The sequence below is a fragment of the Vulpes lagopus genome, chromosome 3 (genome assembly GCF_018345385.1).
Source record: "Vulpes lagopus strain Blue_001 chromosome 3, ASM1834538v1, whole genome shotgun sequence".
Taxonomy (NCBI): domain Eukaryota; kingdom Metazoa; phylum Chordata; class Mammalia; order Carnivora; family Canidae; genus Vulpes; species Vulpes lagopus.
Window position 1 is genome coordinate 30,193,638 of NC_054826.1, and position 26,709 is coordinate 30,220,346.

The window sequence follows — 26,709 nt, forward strand, 5'->3', positions numbered from 1 at the left end:
TTCCCACAAGAGGTGGTGACTGCTGCTCTATTTTAAAGGCTCATAAATTGCTTCATCCCTGCAATTTCTCCAACCAGCCTGCAATCTCCCAGGGGGCAGGGAGGCTGTCCTGCCTTTGCTTGGCACAGACTAGGCACACGGTGGGGCTAAGGAGGAACCTATTAACAAGATGAAACTACTGGTCCAAGGTCATAAAGTAAAACACTCTCTGAGCAGGGCCGGGGGGATGGGGGCTGTCTCTCCTCCTCTGCCAGCATCTCAGAGCCTTCAGCAATAGAGCAGGATAAGTAGGCAAAAGCTCCCAGGAGACAAAACATGAAACTTTCTGATACTAATATGGTGAGGTGCCACCTGTCACTGAAGACATGCTACTGGAAGCTGGATGACCACCTGATGGGGACCTCACATTGGGCACTGACAGATGCGACACATCACCAGTGAGCCAAGGAGCAACATCGGCCTCCCAGTTTTTGGTGGGGGTTAGGAAACAGAGACCAAGGGGAAGAGTTTGGCCGCTTATTGCCTTTATAACCACCACCAAAAAAAATCTCAAAGTGGACACAGAGAGGGAAGGAGGAGAGAAGAGGGCTTTAAGACTTTTGACGAGGAATATTCTAGATCTTTTGCAATGGTTCTCCAGTAAGTCTACCATTTTAAGGGACAGCAGAGAGGGACATGGTTAGAATAAAAGCAGCAAGTAGAATAAGGTACAGAAAGGATGCTGGGTAGATGCCCCCAGAGCTGGAGGAGTGCGTATGTGTGTCTGTGCGTGTGTGTACACATAAATGCCCTGAAGGGGAGCCTGGGAGGAGCAGAGAGCCTACACAAAAGGCTAAAGCATCTGCCTTAAGCTATTTTGGGTTTCTCCGACCCTTTCCACTCCAACCGGTGAGGAGCCCACAGGCCCAAAAGCTGAGTCACAGTTTGTGGGGGTGCTCAGCACAAGGCTGAGACCAGCAGGGCTGGCAATGTGCCCAAGCTTTCTCAATGGTCGGGTGCCTGTATGGCCCAAGTCGGGGAAGTCACCAGCCAGGAATTTGCATATGTGAGCGAGAAGCACCCCCTGCCCAGCCCCCTGTGGATCCCCAGTGACTCCAGAGTACCCAAGGGATCTGAGCAGATCCTGTGCCTCTCAGCCTGGGCCAGGTGACCAAAACAGAGAGGAGACATGGGACGTGCCAGGGACCTGCCATCCACTCACCATTGTGTTCCTGGTGCGGCCACCATTCGTGGGTGGAGATTTCTGCTCTTCAGTGGCGACCACTTCAAATTCAGAGGAGGTGCCCTATACAGAAAGGGAGTTAGGGATGGCCTGAGAGAAAAACACCTCGCCCCTCCTCGAGGGCCTCGTGACTGAGGGCAGCCCCTCTGTGCAGAGGCTGAGCTCACAGGGCAATTCCATACCACTTCCTGTGAGACCACAGAGCAGGATTCCCAGCAGGTCCGCCCGCACTCCACGGTGTGATCTGAGGTCACTTTCCCCTCCGTGGCCAGTTTCCTCATGTGTAAAACAGGGATGGTGGGACCAGTGCCCTTCAACCACTAGCACTCTGAAACCTTATTTTCTTCTAGAGGGCTTTGCACTTTTAAAACATCTTCACAAATTCCATTATTTCTCAAAGCTACCTACCGAGGTCAGAGGGTTATATCCCCTTTGGACAGATGCGGAAACTGAAAGCATGTGGTTAGTTAACACCAGAGCAGGGAATACAGATCACAGTCAGGGCCACCATCAAGGCCATCCTATGCCAACCATGCCAACCCAGTCCCAGAGATCCCAGAGCAGTGGAACGATCTGCAGTAAGTCCCAAGGACACGCCAACAAATTTGGAGAGATTTCAGAATTCACTCAAATGCAGGGTGGCCAAGGACTCCCAGATTCTTCACATCTCCTGGCCATACCAAGTAGAATACACCGGTTGTACAACCAACAGATAAGCCTGTAGGTCCTCTCAACCAGGAACTGGCTCTGGCTATTAAACCTGGTCTCCAAGGACTATTCCAGCCTTCCCTCATGCCAGGAATGGGCAGACAGGTGGAAAGATCTCTGTACCCAGCTGCAGCTGAGCCTCAGGGCCACCAGGACCCCAGCTCTGGATCTCGACCCTGCCCTAGGAAGTCTCCCTTTCAGTCTCCATCTCCTCAGTGGTCTGTGTGAGACCTCACAACCAAACCCTCTTCCCTCTCTAGACCTCATCTGTAGGATGGTGACGCTAAACAATATGACCACCATTCCTTTCCAGTGCTAGAATAACAAGAATGACAAGAACCCTGCAAGGTAAATCTGGAAAAGACACTTTCCGAGCCCTCTTTGAGAATGTGAGTTTCACGTCACATCTATCCATTTTCCCAGCGATTGTGCACGGTCCACACATGCTTGGCATGATGCAACTCAGGAGCTGGGAGGAATGCCCTGTGCATAGCAGGGTCTTCCTGGTAAGTGTTAACTATGCCCTTCCTTTGAAAACAGGGAAACTGAGGCCCCAGGCAGACAGACTGAGGCCCAGTACCACCTAGCAAGTCAAAACCCAAGTTTTTTGACCTCAACCGTCTCTCTTCAAGTTCTTGTATCTGCCTCCCCACGGGCCCTTGAGGTCTAGGCAACTTTCAGCCATGACTCCAAACGTAACTTACACTGGATGGAGGTTTTGGGACCGGCTGTGACTTGTCACTGGGGTGTGCAGGGTCAGCAGGGGGTGCTGGGACACCTGCATCCTTTCCTAGAGAATTGAGAAGACATGGATAAGCAGCAGGAAAAGGGAGAAAGCCCAGATACCACACCCTTGAGGACAGCCCGGGGCCAGCAGAGTTCTCAGCATTCCCTCCATTGAGTCTGGGGAAGTGGGAGACAGTCCCACCAAGGCCAGGTAGCCTAGGAAAATGACTGGAATTATGGGGACAGAACTTGGGCATAGAGGCCATCTTCTGTGGACTTGCTGGGAAAAGGTCCCAACGTGCTCACTGTTCCTCGCTAGCCTGGACCTGCCTCGGCAACAAGGGTGACACTTGATGATTAACAAAGTATTTTTACATCAGCCAATTCTCAGGACAGCTCTGTATCTCCATTTTCAAGTAAGGAAACAGGAAGCATGGAGAGGTCACCAGGAGGCCCACAGTCACAAGGCCAGCAACTGCAAAAGCAGGACTTAACCCTGGCTCTCCCTCCTACCTCCTGGAGCTGCTGGAGGGTAGCCGTCTCACTCAGGGGGTGGGCCCGGCACCCAGCTGGGACTCAGAGATCACTGCTGAACGGACAAGTGAAGGCTAGATGTGCCCACTGACTGCAGCGCAGTGGACTCTGGGATCATCACTGTCTTCCACTTGCCCCTTCAGCAAATGTAACTACTAGCCAGTGGAAGGCTGTCACAGCGGCCTACATGAAGACCATAGGTGGGCTGTAGCAGAAGCCACCTGCGCCTTGTGTGCGGGGACCAGGTCTTCCAACCTTGCCCTGGACTCAGGGACACATGCCGAGGAATGTGTGGCAACCGCACCAGTACTATAATCCTTCCCCATCAATGCTTCCCTTTAATGGGTAGTGTGTGCCCCTCACACCTGAAATACACTGCAGCTTGGCTAACAGGAAACCCTAGTTCTTCCATGGGCCTGGCTTCCCCTGGGGTAAAGTAGAAAAAGTAGGGCCAGCCCAGAGAGCTTTTGACCCAGGTGCCAACTCTGAGCAACTCGAAGTCACTGTCAAGAACTCTACACCTGGCACGTAGTAGCTGCTCATTACAGATCTGCTAAACAAATACGCTGATACAGATCCTGAGGCCACATCTTGGGTGCAGAGAATTGTGATCCATCGCTTATGTCTGCAAGGACCTCAGAAGAGCTACATCATCAGCCATTTGTGGACAGAATTATTCTGAAGTCCCTTCCAAACCTGACCCTCTGAGGGAGGCTGTAGACAAAACATGACTAGGAGGATGGTTTGTGGCCTAAGGATCCACGGAGGAGATGCGGATTTCCAAGTGAGGAGGGAGACCACACGGTTCAGGGACTAGAGAATTAGGAGTCTGGGGGAGGGAGTGGTCCACCCGGGCCCCCCTCATACCTGTGAGCTCAGCCAGGTGGTCAAAGGAGGTCAAAGAGGGAGACGGTGGTGGGAGCAGATCGCTGTCTTTGACTAGCTCCTCAGCCTTCTGCCGCAGTCTGGATGCTTCCATTTGGGACTCTTCCAAAAGCTCCCCTGGGGAGACGACAGGGAGCAAATGAGTCAGTCAGCTGAGTGCAACGGTTGGCCCGGGCCCACGCCCTTGAGCCTGCTTCTGTGTGGGGCTTCTGACGTCACAGGCCTTGGGCTGGGCCCCCACCACGGCCTTGTGGGCTGAGTGCAACACGCACCATTCCAGCCCCCAAGCAGAGATGGGCCAGGTGGAGAAGGGCCCCACAATCAGGGAAAAAGAAGAGGGGAACCTGAAACGAACTTCTGGCCTCCAGCTACATCCGGCCAGGGACTCTGCAGAAAGCCAAGGGCTCTCTGAGACTGACCATCATGGCACATGGCGGCTACCCCCAGCCCCCACCCGCCAGTCAGGGGCTGCCAGAAGGGAGGAGACCCTTGGTAATACCACCACCCCTCTGGGCTTCAGTTTCCCTTCTGGAGGTGGAGAATGAGGAATGCCACTCCCCCTTCCCTAATCTGCCATTCCAAGCGGAGATCTGCCAAGCAAGGAGTAAGCAGCTGGAAAATCGGGGAGCTATGCTCATCCCCAAAGCCTAAGGCCAGAGAAGGTGGCAGCAGGGCAAAGGAAGAGTGTTAGGGGCGTGGAGCAAAAGAGACTCCTCTGGACAGGGAATCAAGGAATCCTTCATACAGGGAAGCAATGGCATCTGGGCTGGTTCAGGCATGGGGCGGTAAGGGGACCTGCTTCAGGCAATGGAGACAGCCAGAGCAAAAGCCAGGAAAAGAGACATCAAGGGATCTCTTCCCGCTTTGCTTCAAGCCAAGCTCAGGCCCCCGCTCCAACACTTGGGGACTGTGCCCTTGTCGCCCTGCTGATGTCAGCTCTCCCATTCCTGGTGCTTCTGGAAGAAGAGGCCATCCTGCTTCCACATCCACAGACCTGGACCTTCTAGGTCCTCCTCCCTCCCCCACCCCTGCCTGTTTCAACGTCCCTTGGGTACTGTAAGCCCTGTCGTCACGGTGCTGGGGAATCGGAATCCAGGATGGGAACGCTGCCATCATGCTACAACAGTGTAGAGACACAGCCGTGAGGCAGGAGCCACTGCTGGGCCAGGAGGGCCAGAGGGATGACCTGGGTGGAGGCACATGCCAGGTGGCACTGCAGGCCGCAGGGAGGAGGCTTGCGGGGAGAGCGTGGGGTCTGTTTTACCTAACATCTTTATCCCTTGCATTTTTTCCTTCAGTCGGGAATTCTCCTCCACTAGGCGCTCAAAGGCTGCGGAAGCCTCTCCCAGGGGCACGCCGCCCCCTGGGTCGTAGATCCGGTATGGTCCTCTCCCTTCCATGAGGGTGGCTCAAGCCCTGCCGTGGTGCCCACCTGGCTGCAAGGACAACAGCAGTATGTGAGGGGGCTGGCCAGGCCACTGACGCATCCTAGTCCATCAAGGCTCCCAGAAGGCAGTCCCCATAACCCAGGAGCAAATGCGGCACCTGCGGCTGGCCTGGCCACGGTACAGCAGGGCAGCACAGTCACCTCCTCTGATCTGGACACTGTGTCTCTCTGAAGAGACAACCCAAGAGGGGCATCAGTTTCCGTAAGCAGCCTTACAGCACTGCTGGTTCATTTGGGACAGCAATCCACTAGAAGTGCCACATAAAGTACAAGAAAGAGCAATGGGCTCGGGAGTCAAAAAACCTGAGTTCACGTCCTGTTGGTGGGGTCCAGGACAGGACTGCAGCCCCACAGCCCCAGCGCATAGCTCGGTGAAGCTATAAAGGGAGTGTCCGGTGAACACTTACTGAATGAATAAATGGTCTCACCATTAACTCACTGTGGGATCGTGGGCAGTCCCTGCCCCACTCTGAGGGGAAATGAAAGTCTTACACTAAATCAGTGATCTCTAGACTAAAATGCCTGGGCCCTAAGGGATATGCAAGTCAACCCAATCCAATGTTTCATTTATATATATGTTATCTTTTTTAAATGAAAGAAGAAGAAGAAAAAACCCTGACTAATATTTAATATACTAATTGACACTGTCACCCTCTTCTTCAGTCTCATATTGTGTATGGCCTGTCCCTTCCAGTTCTAATGAACACAGATGAATTTTCCATCCAACCATGATCTACTTGAGCAGCAAGGGTTTTGCATCAATCTGTTCACTTTGTCCGCTTTATTTTGTTTGACTCCACCATGCAAAATGATTTCAGAATTCCAGTTCTGTAACATAGTAGAGAAATGTCCTTCTTCCATTCATTCATTTAGTACGTTTTTTTTAAAGATTTTATTTATTTATTCATGAGAGACACACAGAGAGAGACAAAGACATAGGCAGAGGGAGAAGCAGGCTCCATGCAGGAAGCCCTATGCAGAACTCAACCTCAGGGCCCCAGGATCATGACCTGAGCCGAAGGCAGGCGCTCAGCCACTGAGCCACCCAGGTGTCCCCATTCAGCAAGTATTTATTGAGCATCTACTCTGTGCTAGGTACCAGTCCGGGTGCTGGGAAATGATGAGCAAGTAAGACAGACAAACATCCCTCATGGAGCTCGCATTCTAGTGGTCAAGACAGATGATAGATGGGTAGATAAACATGGTATTCGGGGTGATTAAAACATCTATGGACAGAAATTAAGCAGGGAAGTATGAAGCAGGGACTTCGATTTTAAGTAGAGCTGTCAGGAAAAGCCTCACAGAGAAGGAGGCATTTTAGCAAAGATTTGAAGTAAGCAAAGGAACCAGCCATCTGAGGAAAGAATATTCTAGGCAGAGAGAATAGTTAATGCAAAGGCCCTGAGGTTGAAAAATTGATCCAGCAAAGAGCTGGCCAACAAGAAAGAGCTCCAAAGGGTTCCACTGGGGGCCTCAACAACCTCCCTCCCAAGATCACCACCCCCAGGGCAAAAACTATTTTGGTCAGGAATCTTCAAGGGTCCCATGAGCATCCACACAGGGCTCACTGGAAGAAAAGAGTGAATAAGGACTCATAATGAGAGCCCCACTGGCCAGGCACCACACCCACTGCTTTGGGGGTACCACCTCAGTGAAGCTGTGTGACAACCCTACGGGCTACGTTATCCTCGCCATGTGAGGAAGGCTCCGTGAGGTGAAGTGACACAGCCAGGATTACAGGGCCAGCACAGGAGAGCCAAGGTGCAAATCAGTTGTGCCTAAGAAAGCGAGTTCAATTAGCCCCCTGCTACACTGGCTCTGCTCCCCCAGCAAGACTCAGGCCCGAGGGGCGGACAGTGAGTTCCAGCCTGTGGGGTAACACCTATCCAGCTACCAGGTACCCTCTGGGCTGTTTTCCCTGCCTTGCGGCACATGAAATAACAAGGATCCTGCCCCGAGGGTCCATGTTACCATGGAATGACAAGGCTGGAGAGAAAATCAATTCCAGGGGAGCGGGGTCCCTCCCCCTCAAAACTGAGAAACAGAAGACGAGCACCCACTTCGAGAGGCACCCACGCCTGGCTGGGCCCCGCAGAAGCAAAGGACAACTGCCCACACGCCCAACACAGCAGTCATCACTTAGTTTAGGGGGGACTTGTTTTCGACTTGAAAAGGTCAAAGTGACAAAGTGCAGAGCACTGAGAGTACTTAAGTAGACAGTGTGGATAGAGCACTTAGCACGATGACTGATGACCAGCAAGGTGCTCGAAAATGCTGGTAGACGTGAGGGGTGGGGAGTCCTTCCTCCACACTCCCCACGCTCCTCACATGCCTCTCCAACAAAACACTGCCGCCCAGTATGCAATGTGGGTGACTGGTGTAAGCATGTGTGTGCTTGACGGAGAACTTCCTGGAGGAAGGAGCATGCTCCATGCATCTGTCAGCAGCACAGGTCTGGTGCTTGGAAGCTGAGCCCAATGACTGAGAGCTGAATGCACAGATGGGGGTGCCGAGGGCTGGCAGAGGCTTACAGCCACTTTTGGTGATAAGTAGCCCCCATGTGTCCTGGATCCTGCTCACCCCTCTACACTCACCCTAAACAGAACTCACCGCTGTCTTGACGTGACATTTTTTACCCTACATCTGGCTTGCCCAGTAGACTGGGAGTGCCATAAGAGCAGGGGCCGAGTCCACCTTGTCCACCAGTCTATCTTCAGAGTGGTCCAGAACAGCCTCTAATCAGAGACACTGAAGGATGAAAGGAGCCGGTGACCTGCCTCTGCCTCCTGAGAGGCCATCCGAAAGCATCCTGAGGGCTTCTCTGGGACCCACTGACCAGTGATACTCTGGACAACCATACACTTCTGGAACCAGCACAGCCCTGCTCCCTCTGAGAAGCCCAGACATACAGCCAAGCAACAGGGTAGGATGTGGAATACGGAAACTGAAATCCCACCTCCGTGTCCTCTAAACTGTATGATGTTCAGGTTCTTCCTCAGCACTGGGGAAGTGACATGGAAGGGGGCCCAGGAAGCCAAGGAAGGAGCAAGCAGGGCCACTGTCCCCGACCCCAGGCCTGGCAGGCAGAGCTCGGGGCAGGATAAGAGAACAGGCTGCCAGGCAGTAGGCCAATGGAGCCCACACAGAACAGCCTGATGGGAGAAAACCCTCTGGAGCTCAGGGAAGCCATCCGCGGGAGGGCCTGGACTTCTGGGGGGAAGAAACACAAAAACAGAAACAGGGAATTTCCACGTCCTGCTGACCTCATGCCCAGATGGTCAGCGGCAATTCCAGGACGACTGCCGGGCAGACAGGAACTCTCCTGTCAGTGTGCTTTCTAGAACCTTTCCTGAAAAGGGGACTCATTCCCAGGATGACAGAACTGGAAGGGAATCCCCAAGGGCAACAGGATGACCCGTTAGCAGGCACCCAGGGGCCCGCTGAGGGGGGCGCTGCACCACTCTCCCGCCTCCTAGGCAGGCAATAGAGTGTGTGGAGGGGGCAAAGGGGTGCAGACCCCAGCCCCTGCTTGGGGCAGTACCGGAGCTCAGCGCCCAGGCCTCCTGGGCATCAGCTCATCTGACAGCAGTGAGTCAGGGCCCGGAACAGGAAGACCAAGCTCACCCAACAAGTCAGGATGGAGCTGGAACCAGAAGGTCCTTGCTCGCTCTCTCGCTCCTCTCTCTCTCTCTCTCTCTCTCTCTCTCTCTCATCTGCCCAGTGCCCTTACCCTCCACTTTCCGCTCCTGGGCTAAGATCCAACGACAACGCAGAGGCCCCACCCCACGTTCTTCCAGGACCTGGCCAGAACCCACGTCCAGCTACAGACCCGCAGGCAACCCACCAGCAGGGGGACACCAGCCCGCCTTCCCATCACAGAGCTCAGCAGAGGGGTGACCAGAGCCCCCACAGCCCGCCCCGCTCCCCTGAGGGGTACCTGCTGGAACCAGACCCAGAGCGGGCAGGCCAGGCGGCAACTGCAGGGTGTGAGGATGGAAATGATACCGTAGGAGCCAGGGGCCCCAAAGAGGAGGAGGTGGCGTGATGAAGCGACAGAAGAGTGGCTGACAGGGATTGAGGGGGGCAGGAGAGTGGGCTCAAATCGCAACCTCCATCCGAGAAGAAAAGAAGTGAAAGAGGCTGGAGTTGGAACTGAACGGCCATCCCAGCTCCCCACCGAAGAGCCTGGCCCGTCTGGTGAGCCACGGGCTGGCGCCGGCGGGGGGGCTCCGAGGCCCCCAGAGGAGATAAGCTTGCACAGCCTGTAACAGCTGCAAAACACCCAGTATCTTCCCAAGCTCTGTCTGTCCATTCAATCGCCATAAGTCTCGGGAAGCAGGGCGGGCTGACGTCCGTCTGACAGACGAGGAAACGGAGGGAACGTCCAGGAGCTTGAACTAAGGCCCCTGGGTACTGGCTGCGCTCCGGGGCAGATGAAGTTCTCCCTGCTGCGGAGGGGGAAGCCTCAGCAGATCTCCGACCGGAGTCGGGGTTGGGGGGGCCCAGGAAGCAGCCAGGGGCCACCTGCAAAGGCAGAGTAGGGGCTGCCCAGGGTGCCAGTGCGGGGGCTGACAGTGGGCAGAAGGGAAGAGGTCTCTAGGAAAGAAGGCCCAGGACGGAAAGCCAGAAGAAGGTGCTGGCATCCTCTCTGCGGCCTTTTAGGGCCACGGGAGAGCCCGGCCACCCACTGCACAGTGGTTCCCTTGTGCGCAAAGCGATGACCCTGGGCTGGAGAGAAACCTGGGGATGTCGTGGAGCTGGCCTAAGGACCAAAGGAGACCAAAGCCTCAGGAGCCAGCAGCGAGGCAAGGAAAGAGAGGGGATCCCCCACACTGGGAGCAGTACAGCCATGGAGTCGGGAAGACAGGGTCCCCATGTGACGCAGGGTCTGGGGTGAAGCAGGTGAGGCACACGGGACAACATTGAGAGGGTCACTCGAGTGCAGGCACAGGACCTTGAGCAGGAGCCCTCCTCGTGGGCGGCACCCCAGGGGCTTCACCGGTGTCTGCCCCTCCCTGGTCCCAGTCCTGTCCCCCCTGGAGGTTGCAGGCTTTTTCTGAGCCTCGGCTGCCTCAGCTGCAAAACAGCCCGACCTGCCCTCGGACCAAAGCAATGAAACGCAACAATATGTGTACAGCGGCGGCAAGGGTGTTCTCACTTTCTACTTCTTACTTCCTGATTACTTGATTTACTCAACAAGAAACATATTCATTTTATAATAATAAAATTTCCAAAGTAATAATGATGTGTGTAGAGCATGAAATTAAATGTCTGGCATGCCGTGGGTTCTTACTAAAAGGTTGGGGCAGCCCCATAACTCTGCCACACTGTTTAGAGCCGCGTATTCCCCACTCCCTTCTACTCCCCCCTTTTAATGGAGTTTTTAGGTTCCTTTGCCGTCTCGGCAAGTTAGGTTGTGACACCAACTTAACTTCTGGTAACTGCAAAAAGACATTAAGCAGGGACACTGTACAACCACAGCCAGTGAAGATCCCAGAAGCCGATGGGCCGTGGAACCGCACTCATGAAAGACTGGGAAGCATCTGAGCCTCCTTCTCCTCAACTGTAGGTGGGAATATCCTGCAATACTCCCCAGGGGTGACAGGAAGCCATGAAAGCACTTTGTAAACTAAAGTAAAAAATCTCTCCATATTCATACTTTATGATGATCTCCAGCCCTCCCCCCATGACCCCATTGTCAGGAAAACTATGGACCCAGGGCCATCCATCAAAGAGCCCACTTTGAGGGACTCCTAGATGGCTCAGTGGTTGAGGGTCTGCCTTCAGCTCAGGACATGATCCTGGGGTCCTGGTATGGAGTCCCGCATCGGGCTCCCTGCAGAGAGCCTGCTTCTCCCTCTGCCCATGTCTCTGCCTCTCTCTGTGTGTCTCTCATGAATAAATAAATAAAATATTTTTTAAAAAAGAGCCCACCCTGGCATCCTCTCCAGTGAGCCAAGGACTTACTTAGTCTGCAACAATTCAGTAATAAAGAGGCTATAGGTGTAGCATGTAATACAAGGAACCAGGCCCAGAGCAAACATCTTCCTCTCACTGGGCCTCAGTTTCCCAAAAGGAGGGGTTTGTATTTGCAACACTGGCAACAATATAACAGAGAGAATCGACTAGAGGATCTTTAGGCCCCTCTAGTTCTGACATTCCAGAACTTGCCATTAATTATCATCCCTTCCTACAACCTGTCAGACTTTGAGAAGGCTGCTCTCCTCAGCAATAATCCCTAAGGCCCAAGTGGATTCCCCTGAACCAAGAGTCCTCCTAACAAGTACTATCGGGGTGGCTTTACCTCCCCCAAGGGCAGTCAGAAACCCGCAGATGGTGTCTGCAGCCCCTCGCTGGGTCCCCCCAACTCCCTAGCATGCACCCCAGCTCCAGCCCAGCTTGAGAACTAACTGTGTCCCTCACATGGCACACATCTCCTCTGTGTCCTCCTTCCTCCCCTCCCCTGCGCTGACTCACCACGGAGAAAGCCCCACGGCCTCTGCCTGCAAGACTCAGGCTCCACACCACCTGCCTGGGGACAAGGGGGTGGAAGGAAGCCGACTCAGAGAGGTGAAGTCGCTTGCCTAAAAACACACAGCTGGTGAGTGGTAGAACAAATAATCCAGGCTCAATTTGTGAGGCTGCAGTGCTGCTGCTCTCTCCCCTGGCCTGTTCCCCTGACACAACGGGCTGAAGCTCAGTGGGAGGAAACCAGTCCTGCCACCTGGCTGGCTGGACCAGACTCCCAAGTTCCCAGCCCCTGCCTCAATGGATCTCTAATTTGGTATGCAATCAAGTCCCAGTCTGCCTCTGATCACCTGCAGCCACCAGGGCTTAGAGTCTCAGGTGGAAGGAAGCTCAGGGGAAACACAGTCCTGTGCTGATCCAGTCCCCAGGGGAGCCAAGGGACTCCGATGACCATCTTCAGTGACCCAACTTCCTCCCTAAGGACCCTCCCCTGGGTAGCCAACACTGGCTGCAGTCAGAGTACTCCTAGTTCCACTTCCACCAGCACTTACTCTGCCCTCTGGAGTCCTCTGGAACAAGGAACACGATGTCCCTCTTCTCCAGTTCAGCCCTGAAGACATTTGCAACCTGCAGCATTCTCCTGTAGCTAGTTAGACCCTGTTCCCTATGCTGTTCCTTGAGGGGCTGGCTTGCAGACCCCTCCCTATGCCCTCCCCCACCTCAACCCTCTACCTCTACCTATCTGTAATGGGTCCTAAAACTGAAGACAACACTCCAGGTATGGTTCACAAACAGAGGAACTTTCACCTCCACCTTTTTAGGTATTATGTTTCTATTGATGTAGCCTTGCATACATTTTGTTTTTCTTATAGCTGAGTCACTGGCAGCAAAGAATGTCCTTTCTCAATGATGTCAATACCTGCTTACACGTCTGATTAGCTGAGAACAAAGTTCTCTTACAGAGAAGTATGCCCTGAAGTTTTAGTTAACTACAGGGCCAGAGGTTTACTGCCCAAATCAGTAATCCTCTACGTAAGAATCTAGAAATGTCTGCGTCACTGCCCACAGGGGCTGAACAAAGATGTGTACTGCCACATGCTTTATAACAGCAGAAATGTCCTAAATGTCCACCAGGGAGGCACCGGTTTAATAAACCACAGTGCATTCACTCACTGGAATGCTATGCAGCCATCAAAAAGAATGGGGCACACTGCTTGGCAATGACATAAAAAGATGCCATAGAATACCATTAAGGATAAAAAGCCCAAGTATAATAGAATACTAATTTTTTAAGTTTATTATTTTTTCTTTTACTAACCTCTACACCCAGTGTGGGGCTCCAACTTATGACTAAAGACTGAAAGTCATACGATATTCCAAATGAGCCAGCCAGGCACACAAGAATACTATTAAAAAAAAAAACCACACAACTACATACATGTACATATGTACGTGCATATATATGTGTATAAAATCATAAATGTGCGTAGGATAAGGTCTGGAAACATACACACCAAACGCCTACTAGTAGACAGCTCTAGAGAGGGACCTAGGATAGGGGCTGGAAACAAATGAGACATTTATTTCACCTACAAAAATTTAAACTCTTTACAAGGAAATCTAGTCTTATTCCATTGAAAAAATTAACTTAAAAATATAGTGGGGAAAAAAACATATATATAGTGGGAACAGGGTCAGGGGAGAAGAAGAGAGAAGATAGCTTTCAATTTTTACTTTATACCTTTTGTATTCCTTGGGAGTGGCTCTTCCAATAAGAATGTTATTTTGTAACTTTTTAAAAATGGATATTTTAAAATATTTTTTAAAAATTTAAGTGTCTTGACAAGGTCAGAAGGCACACTGTTGGGGCACCAAATGAGACTGGAGGGCTACGGGCAGGGGTGAGAGCGCATTATGTACCTGCTTCATAAGGACACACAAGGCTTAGGGATTTGATCATAAAAAAGAAGGAAAAGTCCATGGGGATCTCTGGGTGGCTCCGCAGTTTGGCGCCTGCCTTCGGCTCGGGGCGTGATCCTGGAGTCCCGGGATCGAGTCCCAAGTCGGGCTCCTTGCATGGAGCCTGCTTCTCCCTTTGCCTGTGTCTCTGCCTCTCTCTGTGTCTCTCATGAATAAATAAATAAAATCTTGGAAAAAAAAAAAAGTCCAGAAGCAAGTTTTCTAGTCAGGAAAGTCACTGGATGGAGAGTTGGCAACCTAAGAGAGGATCTGGCTTCAGGAAGGCCAGGGCTGTCCTTGAGGTGATAAAGATGGGAAGAGAAGTAGCAGACTTTGGATACCCATCCTCAACTGGGGAACAAGTACAGAGCTCCCCGCCCCCTGCCTGTGGGTCCTCACACCAGGCACACCTGCTCTGCTGGAGAGGAAGCCGAGCCCAGGCAGGTGCAGAGCTTGGCTTGAGGCCACACAATTCCCAAGAGACGCAGCAGAACCCACACCTGATCATCACATCACTGGTCCCACCCTGTACTCCCTGCTGCCAAAAGCTCCCTGAGAAGACAGCCCCAGGAACCCCAGCCCACCTTCCTTCTGCCCCATGCACGCCTCCTCTCAGCTCCTGCGATCCACAGGTATACACGCTCCATGCCAGAAGCCGGCTTTCCTCCCAGCAGCTGGGACCTCACTTGGCCCAGAAGGAGGACCCCGACTATCAGCTGTGGGGACACAGGGTACTAGGGCCACCCTTAGACAAAAGGGATGAAGGCTTTGGCTGTCTTTCTGTCTCCCAGTCCCCAATATGCCCAAAGCTGGTTTACCCAAAGAAAGGTTTCTCCAACCCTGTAACTGCCCCCTCTAAGGGGGAAGAGGAAACTTTTAAGAATTTCCCCTTCTCGGGATCCCTGGGTGGTGCAGCGGTTTAGTGCCTGCCTTTGGCCCAGGGCGCGATCCTGGAGACCTGGGATCGAATCCCACGTCGGGCTGCCGGTGCAAGGAGCCTGCTTCTGCCTCTGCCTATGTCTCTGCCTCTCTCTCTCTCTCTCTCTCTGTGTGACTATCATAAATAAATAAAAATTTAAAAAAAAAACTTAAAAAAAAAAAAAAAGAATTTCCCCTTCTCTAAATATGGTGAAAGGAGGGCTCATTGGATCCAAATCCTGGTTCTCTGCTCCTTGCCACGTGACCCTGACCTGGCCTCACTTCCCATGTTCTTCCCTACGGAAACACTGGGAGGACCCACTAGGAGCCACAGAGCTGTTGACTTTAAAATGCCACCCAACAGGTGCCATAGTGGCTACTAAGGGGACAACCAGACAGGGGTAACACCACTCAAATAAAAGCCAAAGATTTCCTATTCTAGCAGCAAAGGCTGGAGACTCCCTGATGAAGAAGAAAACAAATAAATACATGGGGGTAAGTTCACACCAAGGAGTACGATACAACTGTGAAATGAATGAACTATAGCCACAGATACAAACCAGACCAAATTTCACAAATATAATACTGAGCACAAGGAAGTTGTCAAATACAAAGTTGTACGACAGCATTTAAAGAGTATTATTAAACATACAAAAGAGTACTACCTATTATGTAAGGATGCATATGTTTATAACAAAACTAGAGACATTTATAAGAGAATAAATGTTAAATTCAGAACACTTGCTACTTCCTGATGGGAGGGAAAGGGAATAATCAAGGAGAAATTTCAGGTGTATAGAAAATGTGTGACTTCTTAAGCCGGGCTGGGTAGGGGCCTGGTGTACACACGTTGCCCTCCATGTCTGGAAGATTTCTTCATATTTTCTAAAAGTCAGTGTTGCTGTCCTTGGACTCCTGCTCTTCCCAGGGGCTGGGCCAGGGGGAGGGGAGAACACATGCAGAGGCCTAAGTGGGGATGTGGAGGGACCAGGGTTCCTCAGCCCATTGATGAAGCTGGCCACGATGAAGGCCCAGGATGGTGGCCTGCCAGACAGTGGAAAGTGGAGCAAGCCCTCTCCAGTGTGGGTGGAGACCAAACCAAAGGCCCCTGACTCATGGGACACCCCCCACACCCGCCCTAAAAATACCAGCTCTGACCTCTGAGTATGACTCCTTGGTGACACAACTCCCACAGCACCCCCACCCTTCCCCCACAACACACACACACCATACATCTGCTGGGCCACCCGGTTTGTCCACCCTGTAAGTATTCAAGGGCACAGGGAACAGCTTCAGGGTGAGGTCCCTGGGGAGACAAGAGCTCAGCCCTGCCTGGGGACAAAGAGCCAGCTGCTCCTCAGGCCAGTCATCTGTTCCTTTTGGAAGAGTGACTGTCCTGGGCCAGTCATGGGGGAAAAACATCAAAAACTTCCCACAACTAACAGGCTACGGTGACTGCCAACGTCCATCTCTGGAGGTTGGGGAGCTCTGCTCTGCAGAACAAAGGAAGCTTCTTCGTGCTTTTCCTGTGTCTCCCTTTTGGCAACTCTCCAGAGGGCCCCAGCCACCCTCCCTTCCAAGAGGGACAGGGAAAAGAGAAGCAGGCACTGTGGGCCGGCAGGGTTGCAGCAGCAAGAAGAAGTGGGGATGGAGGGTGGGCACAGAAAGGCCTGGCCCAGTAGGAAGAGCTCAGGACTGGATGGAGCCAGAGAAACGGCAGCCCAGTTACTGGGTAACAGCGTTTTTAGAGCTGAGAGGGAACGTTCTAAGACACCAGCCAGTGCAATCCCTTCATTCTGCAGCTGGGACACCAAAGCCAGCAAAGGAAAAAGGCCTGCCCAAGGCTGCATAGGATGACAGTGACACAGGGGGAAGCAAACCTAGGCCTCCTGCCAGTGCACTCTCTTACTGCACGGCACCACGCCTGCCCTCCCTCCAAGTGGTCAGGTGGGCAATGAGGGAAAAGGGGAGTGAGAAAGGAGGAAGCTGCACCCAGGGGGACCCATGAAAGCTAACCATCCATAACATGGGAAGATGCTGCCTACAAGCTAGAGCACTCCCTGACCCTGGGGATGGGAGTCAAGCCGAGACTGGATGATCATCTGCTGGGGTGCACCCCTCCCACTTGTAAGTGTCCGCTGTTCCAAACATGGATGGAAAGACATCTGACACAGAACAAAGGACAATCCATCCAGAGAGGACACAGCGTGGTTCATAGGTGGCAGAGGGGTTAAAGGCAAGTTATCCCAATGCTTGGAAGATGGCACCGTCCCCACCATCTCCTACTGAAATCCCTTGTATGCTCAGGATTGTCATCACTCACGAGATCAGCAGCTAGCACTGACTGGTTGCCAGCAGCAGCCCTGTGCTGTCTCATTAATTCACAGCACTGGAGAAGATAGTGGCGAAAACCTTATAGACAAGGGAGAGGGGCCACACCCACTCAAGTGAGCCAAACTTTGAAGCACACACTCTCCACCAGAGGTTCCCAAAGTGCGCCACACAGCAGCATGGCCACCATCCACTGAATGGAGCCCCTCTGGGGACACAGTTATATATGTGTTTGACAAACCACTCAGGTGCTTCACATGTGTGCTTGTTTGTCAACCAACAGCTCTAATCACTTCCCAATGCTGCACACAGGGAGAAACCACAACTTCTCTGCCCGGCAGTAAAAGACCTTAGGGTTTTTCCTGGTCCAGCTGGTCAGCTCCCCGAACCCAGCAGAGCCTTACCTCAAATCCTCTATCCAGTCTACTGAGTTCCAGAAGGTGCTCAGGCCCCACTCTGCACTCACCATCTTTCTAGAGCCTGGCCTTGGAGTCACCCCCTCTACCAGGAAGCCCCTCGACTACCTGCTGCCCCCAACTGTCCTGTACTCCAGTGAGACTTATGCCAGGCACCTGAAGGCACATAATGCCCTCCACATGAATCAAAGATTTATTTTATTTTTATTTTTTTGGATTTTATTTATTTATTCATGAGAGACACAGAGAGAGGCAGAGACATAGGCAGAGGGAGAAGCAGGCTCCATGCAGGGAGCCTGATGTGGGACTCGATCCTGGGACTCCAGGATCACACCCTGGGCCAAAGGCAGATGCTAAACCAATTAGCCACCCAGGTGTCCCACATGCCTTCCAGATCACATTCAGAGCACAATTTCTCTCCATTCCACTACAAATTCCTAGAGAGCCAGGTGCATAGTTCCTATGCACCTGGCATCATGTTCCTCTGCAAGCACTGGCCACAAAGGCAATCAGGAAAAATTTGCTGGCTATGAGAAAGAAAAAAAAACCCTTGGGGAGCAAGTTCTGGTTCTCAACCTGACATTGCCACTACTCCTAGGACAAGTACCTTCCCATCTCTTGGCCTCAGTTCCCCTCATCTGTGAAATGCACCCTTATTCTAGTTTCTTCTATTCTACTCATCCATTGAACAAACCCAGCAGAGCTTTACCTCAAACACTCTTATCTTGTATCAGGGATGCACATGCACCAAAGTGGTCCCTGCTCTCACCCTTGTACTCCAGGAAAAGAGAAAGGCAACAAACAAAGAAACACTAAGCATTATTATATTCTAGGCACTAAGTTCTATACATATACTTTCTCATTTGCAAATAAACAAGATTATTTCAGAGCATGAGTGTATAAAAACATAATAGTAATATGACAGAAAGTGAAAAAAGGGGCCACTTTGCATAGAAAGGTCAGGGAAGGCCCCTCAAAGGAGGTGACATTTGAGCTGAGACTTAACAGTTAAGGAAGAACCAGCCATGTAAAAAAAAATGGGAAAGGTGTTCCAGGCGGGAGGAACAGCACATACAAAGGTCTCAAGTCAAGAACAAGCTTGGCACATTGGAAAGAAAACAAAAAAAAAAAAAAACAAAAAAACAAAAGCAGGCTGCCGTGGCTAAACTGCAGTGCAAGCAGAAACTACCCAGTAGTATTCAGAGAGACAGACAGACAACCTCCTACAATTGTGAGGTGCTCAAATCAGGTCTGCCCGACTCACCCCAGGACATCCGGGCCCCAACTCATAGGCAGCATTAGGGGTAAGGGTATGAGTCAGACCCCACAGCTTCCTGGGGCCCCAAAAGACCTGCTGTGGGCATAGGGGCAGCTACCACCCTTCAGCATGAGAGCCTCACCATACCCACAGGACCCCCTTGGGTGGGGGAAAACAGGATCACAGAAGTATAAGGAATACAGAACACTCACAACTGTAGCTCCTAGGAGGACATGATCAAGTGCTTCCATGAAGTGCCAGTTCCTGATGTTCCTGATTACATTATTTTCCCAGGACACAGAGAGGACAGAAATCGTGGTCAATGGAAAGGGAACAGGGCTATACTATTCAAGGCTTACTGATCTTGGCCAAGTCTTAATCTTTGTGGGCCTCAATTTCCTCATTTGAGAATTGAGGCTACTGTTAGTGACTATCTCCTAGGGTTGTTGAAAGATTAAATGAGATACTGAATGTAAAGCACTGTGCCTAGCACAGGTAAGTGTTCATTAAGTGTACGCTGTCATTACTGCTCTTGGTTTTTCACTGTCTCAGTTCTGTCTGCTGTAAAATAAAGATATTAATACAACAACACAAGATTCTTATGCCTTTGTACTAATCAATATTCCAGCCTCCTAATACAGTATCCATGATTAGGAGTAAAGAAAAAAAAATTGAGAGTCATCTTTTCTGACCTCTCAACAGATGCTGAATTCCCCTCCATCATACCCTACGGCTTGGAAAATACGTGCTGATTAAATTCTACTTTGGTGATACTGTGAAGTTAAAATGATGCATTAGGAATCCACAGATTTCTCTGTACCGTCATTCTGCAGGGGGGGGGGGATGGATGTTACTGATTCCTCAGCATCATCCACAAACCACCCCCAATCAAAACACAATCTCTCACCGGGTCACACAAAATTCACGCCCACTTCCACACACACAATTAATGAAGGTATAATGGGATCACTTCCAAATGCACCATCACACACACACACACACACACACACACACACACAAATGTTCTACAGTGGAAAATTCACCCATATATAGAAACATCACACCCCAAATCCCTCCCAGAAGTTCACTACAGACAGCTACCCTGCACGCACATGCACACAAATGCTGCTGCCTCCAACCGTATGTTGAAAAGAAACCGTATAGCTGGAACTCTAGAGCCAAATGCCAGGGTTCGAATCCCGACTGTGCGACTCCCTAGCCGTGTGACCCCCAATCTCCAGGAGCCTCGGTTTCCTCAACTGTAAAATGGGGATGATAATAATACTCATTTAAAGAAAGATGCCACCACTACAAGACTTTAACACACGCAGAGTTTAGATCCGCACTTGGAAAGCGGCCAATACCTTATGATCTTCCCCTTCACCCCATGCGCACCCTGCTCCCTGGGGGCCCCGCACCCTCCGGACACGGCCGCGCCGGCCCGGCCCCCCCCCCCGCACCCGGCCCGGCCGCAGTGCGCAGGCGCGCCGCCGCCCTCCCTCCGCGCGGGGCAGGGACCCGCCGCCGCCGCCGCCGGGGCTGCGGAGCCGAGCAGCGCCGGCCCCCGCGCAGGGCCCCTGCCGCCCGCCTCGCCCGCCTCGCCCCGCCCCGGCCGCCCGCGTACCTGCGCGTGGGGCCCGGGCACCCGCCGCCCCGCTCTCCGCGTCCAACCCCGGTCCGGGCCTGGCCCTCCAGCGCTCGGCGGACTCGGGGCCGGGGCCGGGGCGGGGGAGCGCGCCCGGGACGAGGAAGTGCCGGGGGCAGGGCCGCCCTACCCCTGGGAAAGTCCCCGGCGATTGACAGCCCGGCCGGCCAATGGCGCTGCGCCCTCGGGGCGGGCCGGCCGCGGGGTGGGCCGCCGCGAGGTAAACAGCCGCAGCCCGGACGCCGGCCGGCCCGGGGCGCCCCCCCGCCCCCCCGCCCCCCGCCCGCGGCCTCGGGGGCGCCCCTCTCCCCGCGCCCCCGCGGAAGCCCGGAGCCCGCCACGCGGCCGGAATTGCAGAGCGGGGCGAGCCGCGGAGACCACCCCAGCCCTTCCTCGCTGCCCGGGAGACCTGCCCTGGGGCACGTAAACGTCTGGAGCTGAGCCAGAGCGCGAGCTCAGGGCACTCCCGGACAACTCCGCACAGCGCCCAGAAAGTCGTGCTGCAGGGACTCCCTAAAGAACTTTTTTTTTTTTTTTTAAGATTTATTTATTTATTTATTCATGATAGCAGAGAGAGAGGCAGAGACACAGGCAGAGGGAGAAGCAGGCTCCATGCAGGGAGCCCGACGCTGGACTGGATCCTGGGGTCAAAGGCAGGCGCTAAACCGCTGAGCCACCCGGGGATCCCCTCCCTAAAGAACTTTTTGTGCATACTTACTGGCCCCCAGGCCCTGCAAGCATTTTGCAGGCATTACATTATTTCTTTCACTGGGCCATCCTAGTGAAATGGGTTTGTCCCCTTGTTTACCGTAAATAAATCTAACAGGCACGAGAGGTTAGTGGACAGTAAGTGGCGGAACCAAGATTCAAACCCCCAAGTGGGCAAATCCAGAGCCGGCCTCCCACCCTGTCTGCATATTTGTGAGCCAGATCATCCGAAGAGTTATGGGATTTCCCAGACCCTTAAGGAGCAGCTTGGTTTAACCGTGAGGAACGCTTTCTCTGGTCTCTTTTTAAGCCCGTCATTTCTTTTTAAAAGAGAGTTTTAATTTCAAAAAGTAGAAGGACCTGTACTGGAGATAAGGGACAGCTCTTTAAATGGGGGTAAATAGAGCTTTATGAAAAACCTATTGCCAAAGACTCAGTTCCCCAGAGCTGATAAAACCTTAGTCATTGACAGGTCCTCATGCTCAGAATAGATTCTGAGAGCTCATTCCTCCAGGCCCTCATTTTTGGAGAGATCTAATAATCAACTGTGACTGAAAAGACACACATTCACTGCTACCCAGGTAGAATCTAACCCCAGGATTCTCCTCAGACTTTGTGACTTCAGTTGCTTCAAAGGTGTCCTCAAATTCTGGGATTCCTTGAGTTACTTCAAAAGTGTTACCAAATTCTCAAAACAATATTAATTCTGGTTCGTTTTAATTATGAAAAGAAGTACTCATATACTCTGATTTTAAAGGGGGGTGGGGAGGATGCAAAGACCAAGCAAAGCACCTTTGAGTGTCCCCAACGGGGGGGGGGTATGGAAGGATTAGAAACTGGGGCTGGTTCACAGGCAGCTCCCAGGCATCACTCTTACCCATGAGGCCTCCCCAAATCGGTTTTCTTTCTGCTCTTTGTCAGCAGTTCCCAATTTGCCTCCTCTGGAATGCTATCTTCCTAAGCTCAACCAAAGTCTTCTCCTGAACACTGAAATCTACTTTTAAAAAATGTAGCGTCTCCAACTATTTGCATTTTGTTTTCCAACTATTTCAGCTGTTTTTGTAAGACGTCTGACCTTCGAAAGTTAGGCAAATAGCTTCACCCCTTAACATCCCTGATGACCCCTGATGGTCTTGTTGGACAGTGCTCTGGTATGACATGAAAAGGTCACATAGTTGTTGTTTTTTTGTTTTTTTGTTTTTGCCTGATTCCCTATTTTGGGATAATTTTTCTTAACACAACATATGAGGAAACTTAGCTCTTCAAAGTCATGACCACACCCACCCCTCTATCCTTTCAAGTCTAAGTTTGAATTCAGAACTTCCTGGCATGTTAGAAGCCATGGAGACAGACCATTGTTCTTTATCCCCTCTTTGACATATAGGTAAACTGAGGCCTAAATATAGTAAACGGTTCCTTCAGGGCTACACACATTGAGTGATGCCACCACGGTTGGAACCCAGGACCTTGGTTTCCAGGCATATGTGCTCTTTCCACTGCACCATGTTGTCTTTCCAGTGTCATGATTTTTCCTACAGAAACTCAATGCTCGTTATGAACACAGGCTATGGATTTAACTAATTGGGTTCTAACCCCTACTCAACCACTTGCTACCTGGGTGGTCTCCCTAAGCCTCAGTTCCTCCCTGAAAAATGGAGAAAATTGTATCTTACCCCTGATCATGGGGATAAATGAGATAATGCAAGTAAAGCCCAAAGCTTGGCATACAGTAGGCGTTCGAGAAATGAGAGTGGTGTATAGACATGGATCGCAGGCCCCTGACAGAACTTCACTGGTAAACCCAGGAATGCCCCCCTCCCTAAGTTCCATGTCACCATCCACATCCTCTATAGGCCCCTAGACCCTGAAAGGGTGGGAAATAGGCCACCTAGCCTGGTACCCCCTGCCACCCCTGCATCTGGAAGAAGATGTCCAAGCCAGGAGCTGAGTGACTCAGGCAGCTGGAAACTTCTTGCTCTTCCAGAGTGACAACAAGCACCTGCATAAAGCCCTACCTGGGAGGAGAATCAAAGGCCTATGTTTTTATTTTGTTTTAGTTTTAAACCATGCAACTTCCTTATCTTCTTTCCGCCACTCCCTCCCTCTGCGCCACCTCCACTAAAGATGCTCCAAAGATAGACCTACGTCCACATTTGGAGGAAATAGAAAACATACCAAAAATTCACCTGTAACTGACTGAACTTTAAATCAAGTGCCTAAAAAGGCATGGAGGCAGCATATTAAAAACATTAAGAGGTAACATTTACAGAGCATTTGCCATATGCTAGGTCAGCACTTTGACATAACACGGTATCTCCCAACCACCCTGAGGTCATTAACACTGTCATCCCCATTTCACAGATGAAACTGGGGCTTTGAGGTGTTAGATTACTTGCCCAAGGTCTTATATAGCAACAAGTCCTAAATTCTTTCCCCTCTTAAGCCTGATGCTTATGCAGTCTTGCCAGCCAGTGAGACAGAGCTCAAAATGCTTGTCCTTAAAGCCTTCTTTAGAAATGATCAGACCCAGCCCTTCTCTCATAGGGATAAAGCCATCGAGGGCCAGAGAGGGATAGGGACTTGCAGGAGGTCTTACAGTGAGTTTGTGATTAGTATTGAGGGCTAGAGCCCATAGCTCCTGCTCCTAGAGCATTGCTATCTCCACACACCCCACTGATGGGAAGTGGAGCTTCTAAAGCCAACAAGCTCAGCCTCACTCTATTAGGTGAATTTGTGAGTTAGGGTCTTGGCTAAAGGTGAATGAAACTCAAGGTGAGCAGCTAATGAATTAGGAAAAGAGAGATCCCAGCTCTGGGTCCTTTCCTTCCATCCAGTCTCCCATCTCCATAGCCTGAGGCAGTCTGGGGAATATAAAACCCATGGTGGATTCTAGGTGCTTTTCCATATTATGTGTGCACACGAGAGAGAGATTTTAGTGATAGTTAAATGAGAAATGCATGTCAAGCACATGATGTTGACTGAAATTGTAGTAGGTAATCATATTTTTTGATAAGAAATAAATAAGTGAGCAGAACCTATGTATGGTCCCTGTTTCCTACCCCTGGCCTCAGAAGCATTTTTAATTCTCTCTGCCTCCCCAATCACTGCATGAGGGATAGATTGCCGGCTCTGAGCTATAAGTTTTCATGTCCATTAGGCACCTTAAGGTAAATTAAACCATGTCATACTCACAATTTGCCCCTCCTTAAGAGCATGCATGCCATGTAAGGGTTAAGGTATGGGCTCTGGAGTCATAGAGATCTGGGTTCAGGCCATAGCCCTGCCCTTACATCTTATATTCCCTCTCTGCCTGTTTCCTCACCAGTAACTTGAGGGGCAGAGTCCAATGCTGAGTGGAGAGGAAGAATGAGGTGCCACAGGGCCTGGAATGAGTTAAAGGCATCAAAGCCCAGGGCCCAGAGCTATGGAGGAACTTGCCCTAGACCTCCCAAAGTGTTCTCAGAAGAACCAGGCCTAGGAGGCATTTCTCCCGATTTTTTCTCCAGGGTCTTTCCTGTTTGCCTCTTCTCCCTCCCAGCTGTTTCCGCTGCTGCCCTGGGCCTGCCAGCTTCACTAGGGTTTCTAGGACGCCACTGGTGAAGAGGAAAGAGCCAAGTGACTCTGGGGGAAATTCCCGGCCTCAGAGCATATGTGGCCAGGCACCTCCCACGGTTCCAGGGAGCCCCAGGCTTCCCCTAGTCCACCTCCTCTCCCTCTGGCCTCCCTGTCTTTAGGTCAGGCTGTCCAGCCAGATCTAAGTTTGGATCCAAGCTTGCTCCTTGTCATCCTCCTGGAAGTGGGGAGCCGGCAACCAAGCCCAGCCCCTGAGGGAGGCAGCCCCACGGGAAACAGGCATTTCCTAATCCTGGGAAGCCCTGACAGGGCCCAGAGAGCAATCCTCCTACAGCCTCACCCCGTGTCCTTTCTCATACTCCCTCTTCCAGGGTCCCTCCACTTCTCCCTCCATTCTTCTCTGGCCCAGAAGCTGCTGTGACAGTGACTTGGTCTCTCTACTCCTTGCCCCTCCTAGCCAGGGACTTCCCTGGGCTGGGCCTCTGACCAGCTCTGGAAAATCAGGACTGCTTGTGATTAACAAGGAGGCCGCCTTACCACTGTCTGGCAACCCACTCCCAGTGCCTCAGACCCTCTATCAAAGCTTCAACCACAGAAGGGTCCAGCCAACCCTAGGAGGAAAGCAAGTGGGGAGAGCCCTCCCGAGATCCATTTGCTCCAGCGCTGAGGAGGGTCCCAGCCCTCCATCGTGTTCCCAAGGGAGGCAGAGCTAGACTCCCACCTGGTCTCTTCCTACCTAGCTGTAGACCACTAAAGTGCCCAATAAACATGCACACACCTACCCTCAAAAACTCACATTCACACACAGACACATGCATTCACATAATGACCCAGACACTCACAGACACACTGGCAAACCCATAGATGTGCTTGCATACACATGTATGCCTCAACAGACCTGACACATGCCCAAAAACATAGACAGACGCACGTTCTCACACCAACACAAATCCACATTCACACTGGTGAACCTAAATCCCTTCCCTTCAAGGAAGGATAAGACAAAACTAGACTTTCTTTCCCTTTGGAAAAACTAGCAGCGACTAGAAAGAAAAACACTTGCTGAGGAAGGGGCAAGAAGGGGAGGGCAGGAAGAGGAAATAAGAAATGGAGGGAGAGAGGCAAGAGGAGAATGAGGCCAGGCAAGGAGGTAGAGAGGCCCAGAGCCCAAGCCCTGGTGGGGGGTAGAGGGAACCGGCCCAAGGGAGCAGCCAAGGCCAGCTGGCAGGAAAGTAGGAAGCCAGGTGGCTCTTGGTGCAGAGCTGGGGGGTGATCTGGTGGCCCTGGCACCCTTGTGCAGTGAGCCCTCACCGCTTTCCTGCCCCCCCTTCCTCCTGCCACTGGGCTGAGGCACTTACCTGGGGCAGGAGAAGACAAGGGTGGGTGCAGCGGGGGCTGCCACCCTGCGAAGGCTCAGCGCTCACTGTGCTTCTGCAGGAAGGAGGGCTGGGCTGGGCTGACTTTTAGGCAGGAGGGGAATTCCCCGAGATGGAGGAGCCAGCCGCCAGGCAGCCCCACAAGGCCCAGCTGAGGCCCCATCCTGCCCCCTGGCAGAGCACAGGGCCCTTGTCAGTTCCACCTGTCACTTCCCAGACTGGCTATCACTTGTGAAGCATTCCAGGAGGGAGGGAGTTCTGGGGAGGAGCTGGAAGCCCGATGATTCTGTGACTGAAACTGGAAAGGGGCAGGAGCAACCTGGTCTGCCCACCCTGCCCCACCCCCAGGCTCTCCCAAAGACCACTAATTCCTCCTTTGCCAAAGGTGGGGGATTCCAGCCCCCAGGGCCCTCAGGAAACTGCCAGATGCCCAGCCCACATTCTCCACCCCCCATTCCTAATCCATCTGTTTCCATTTAGTGTCTGTGGACTCTCCACAGGGAAGGAAAAGCCCATCCCTTCCCTCTGTGCTGGG

At 52.1% G+C, this 26,709-nt stretch overlaps 1 protein-coding gene across 5 annotated transcripts in view; it reads right to left on the reverse strand.

Moving 5' to 3' along the window:
* The window catches only part of TNIP1 (TNFAIP3 interacting protein 1), a 49,405-nt gene extending 23,096 nt beyond the window's left edge, over positions 1-26,309 (reverse strand). Inside the window, exons 1-5 of one of the 5 annotated variants that reach the window (XM_041747739.1) lie at positions 26,157-26,309; positions 5,340-5,511; positions 4,058-4,192; positions 2,635-2,720; positions 1,202-1,285 (exon numbers count right to left, since the gene is read on the reverse strand). In XM_041747739.1, coding sequence (XP_041603673.1) covers positions 1,202-1,285; positions 2,635-2,720; positions 4,058-4,192; positions 5,340-5,475 — 441 coding nt within the window. In that variant the 5' untranslated portion in view covers positions 5,476-5,511; positions 26,157-26,309. Of the gene's footprint in view, positions 1-1,201; positions 1,286-2,634; positions 2,721-4,057; positions 4,193-5,339; positions 5,512-19,984; positions 20,132-20,496; positions 20,797-26,156 lie in introns of those variants that run through there. The other 4 variants (XM_041747740.1, XM_041747737.1, XM_041747738.1 and 1 more) reach the window with 4 other exon arrangements.
* Between the last annotated feature and the right edge of the window lie 400 nt (positions 26,310-26,709).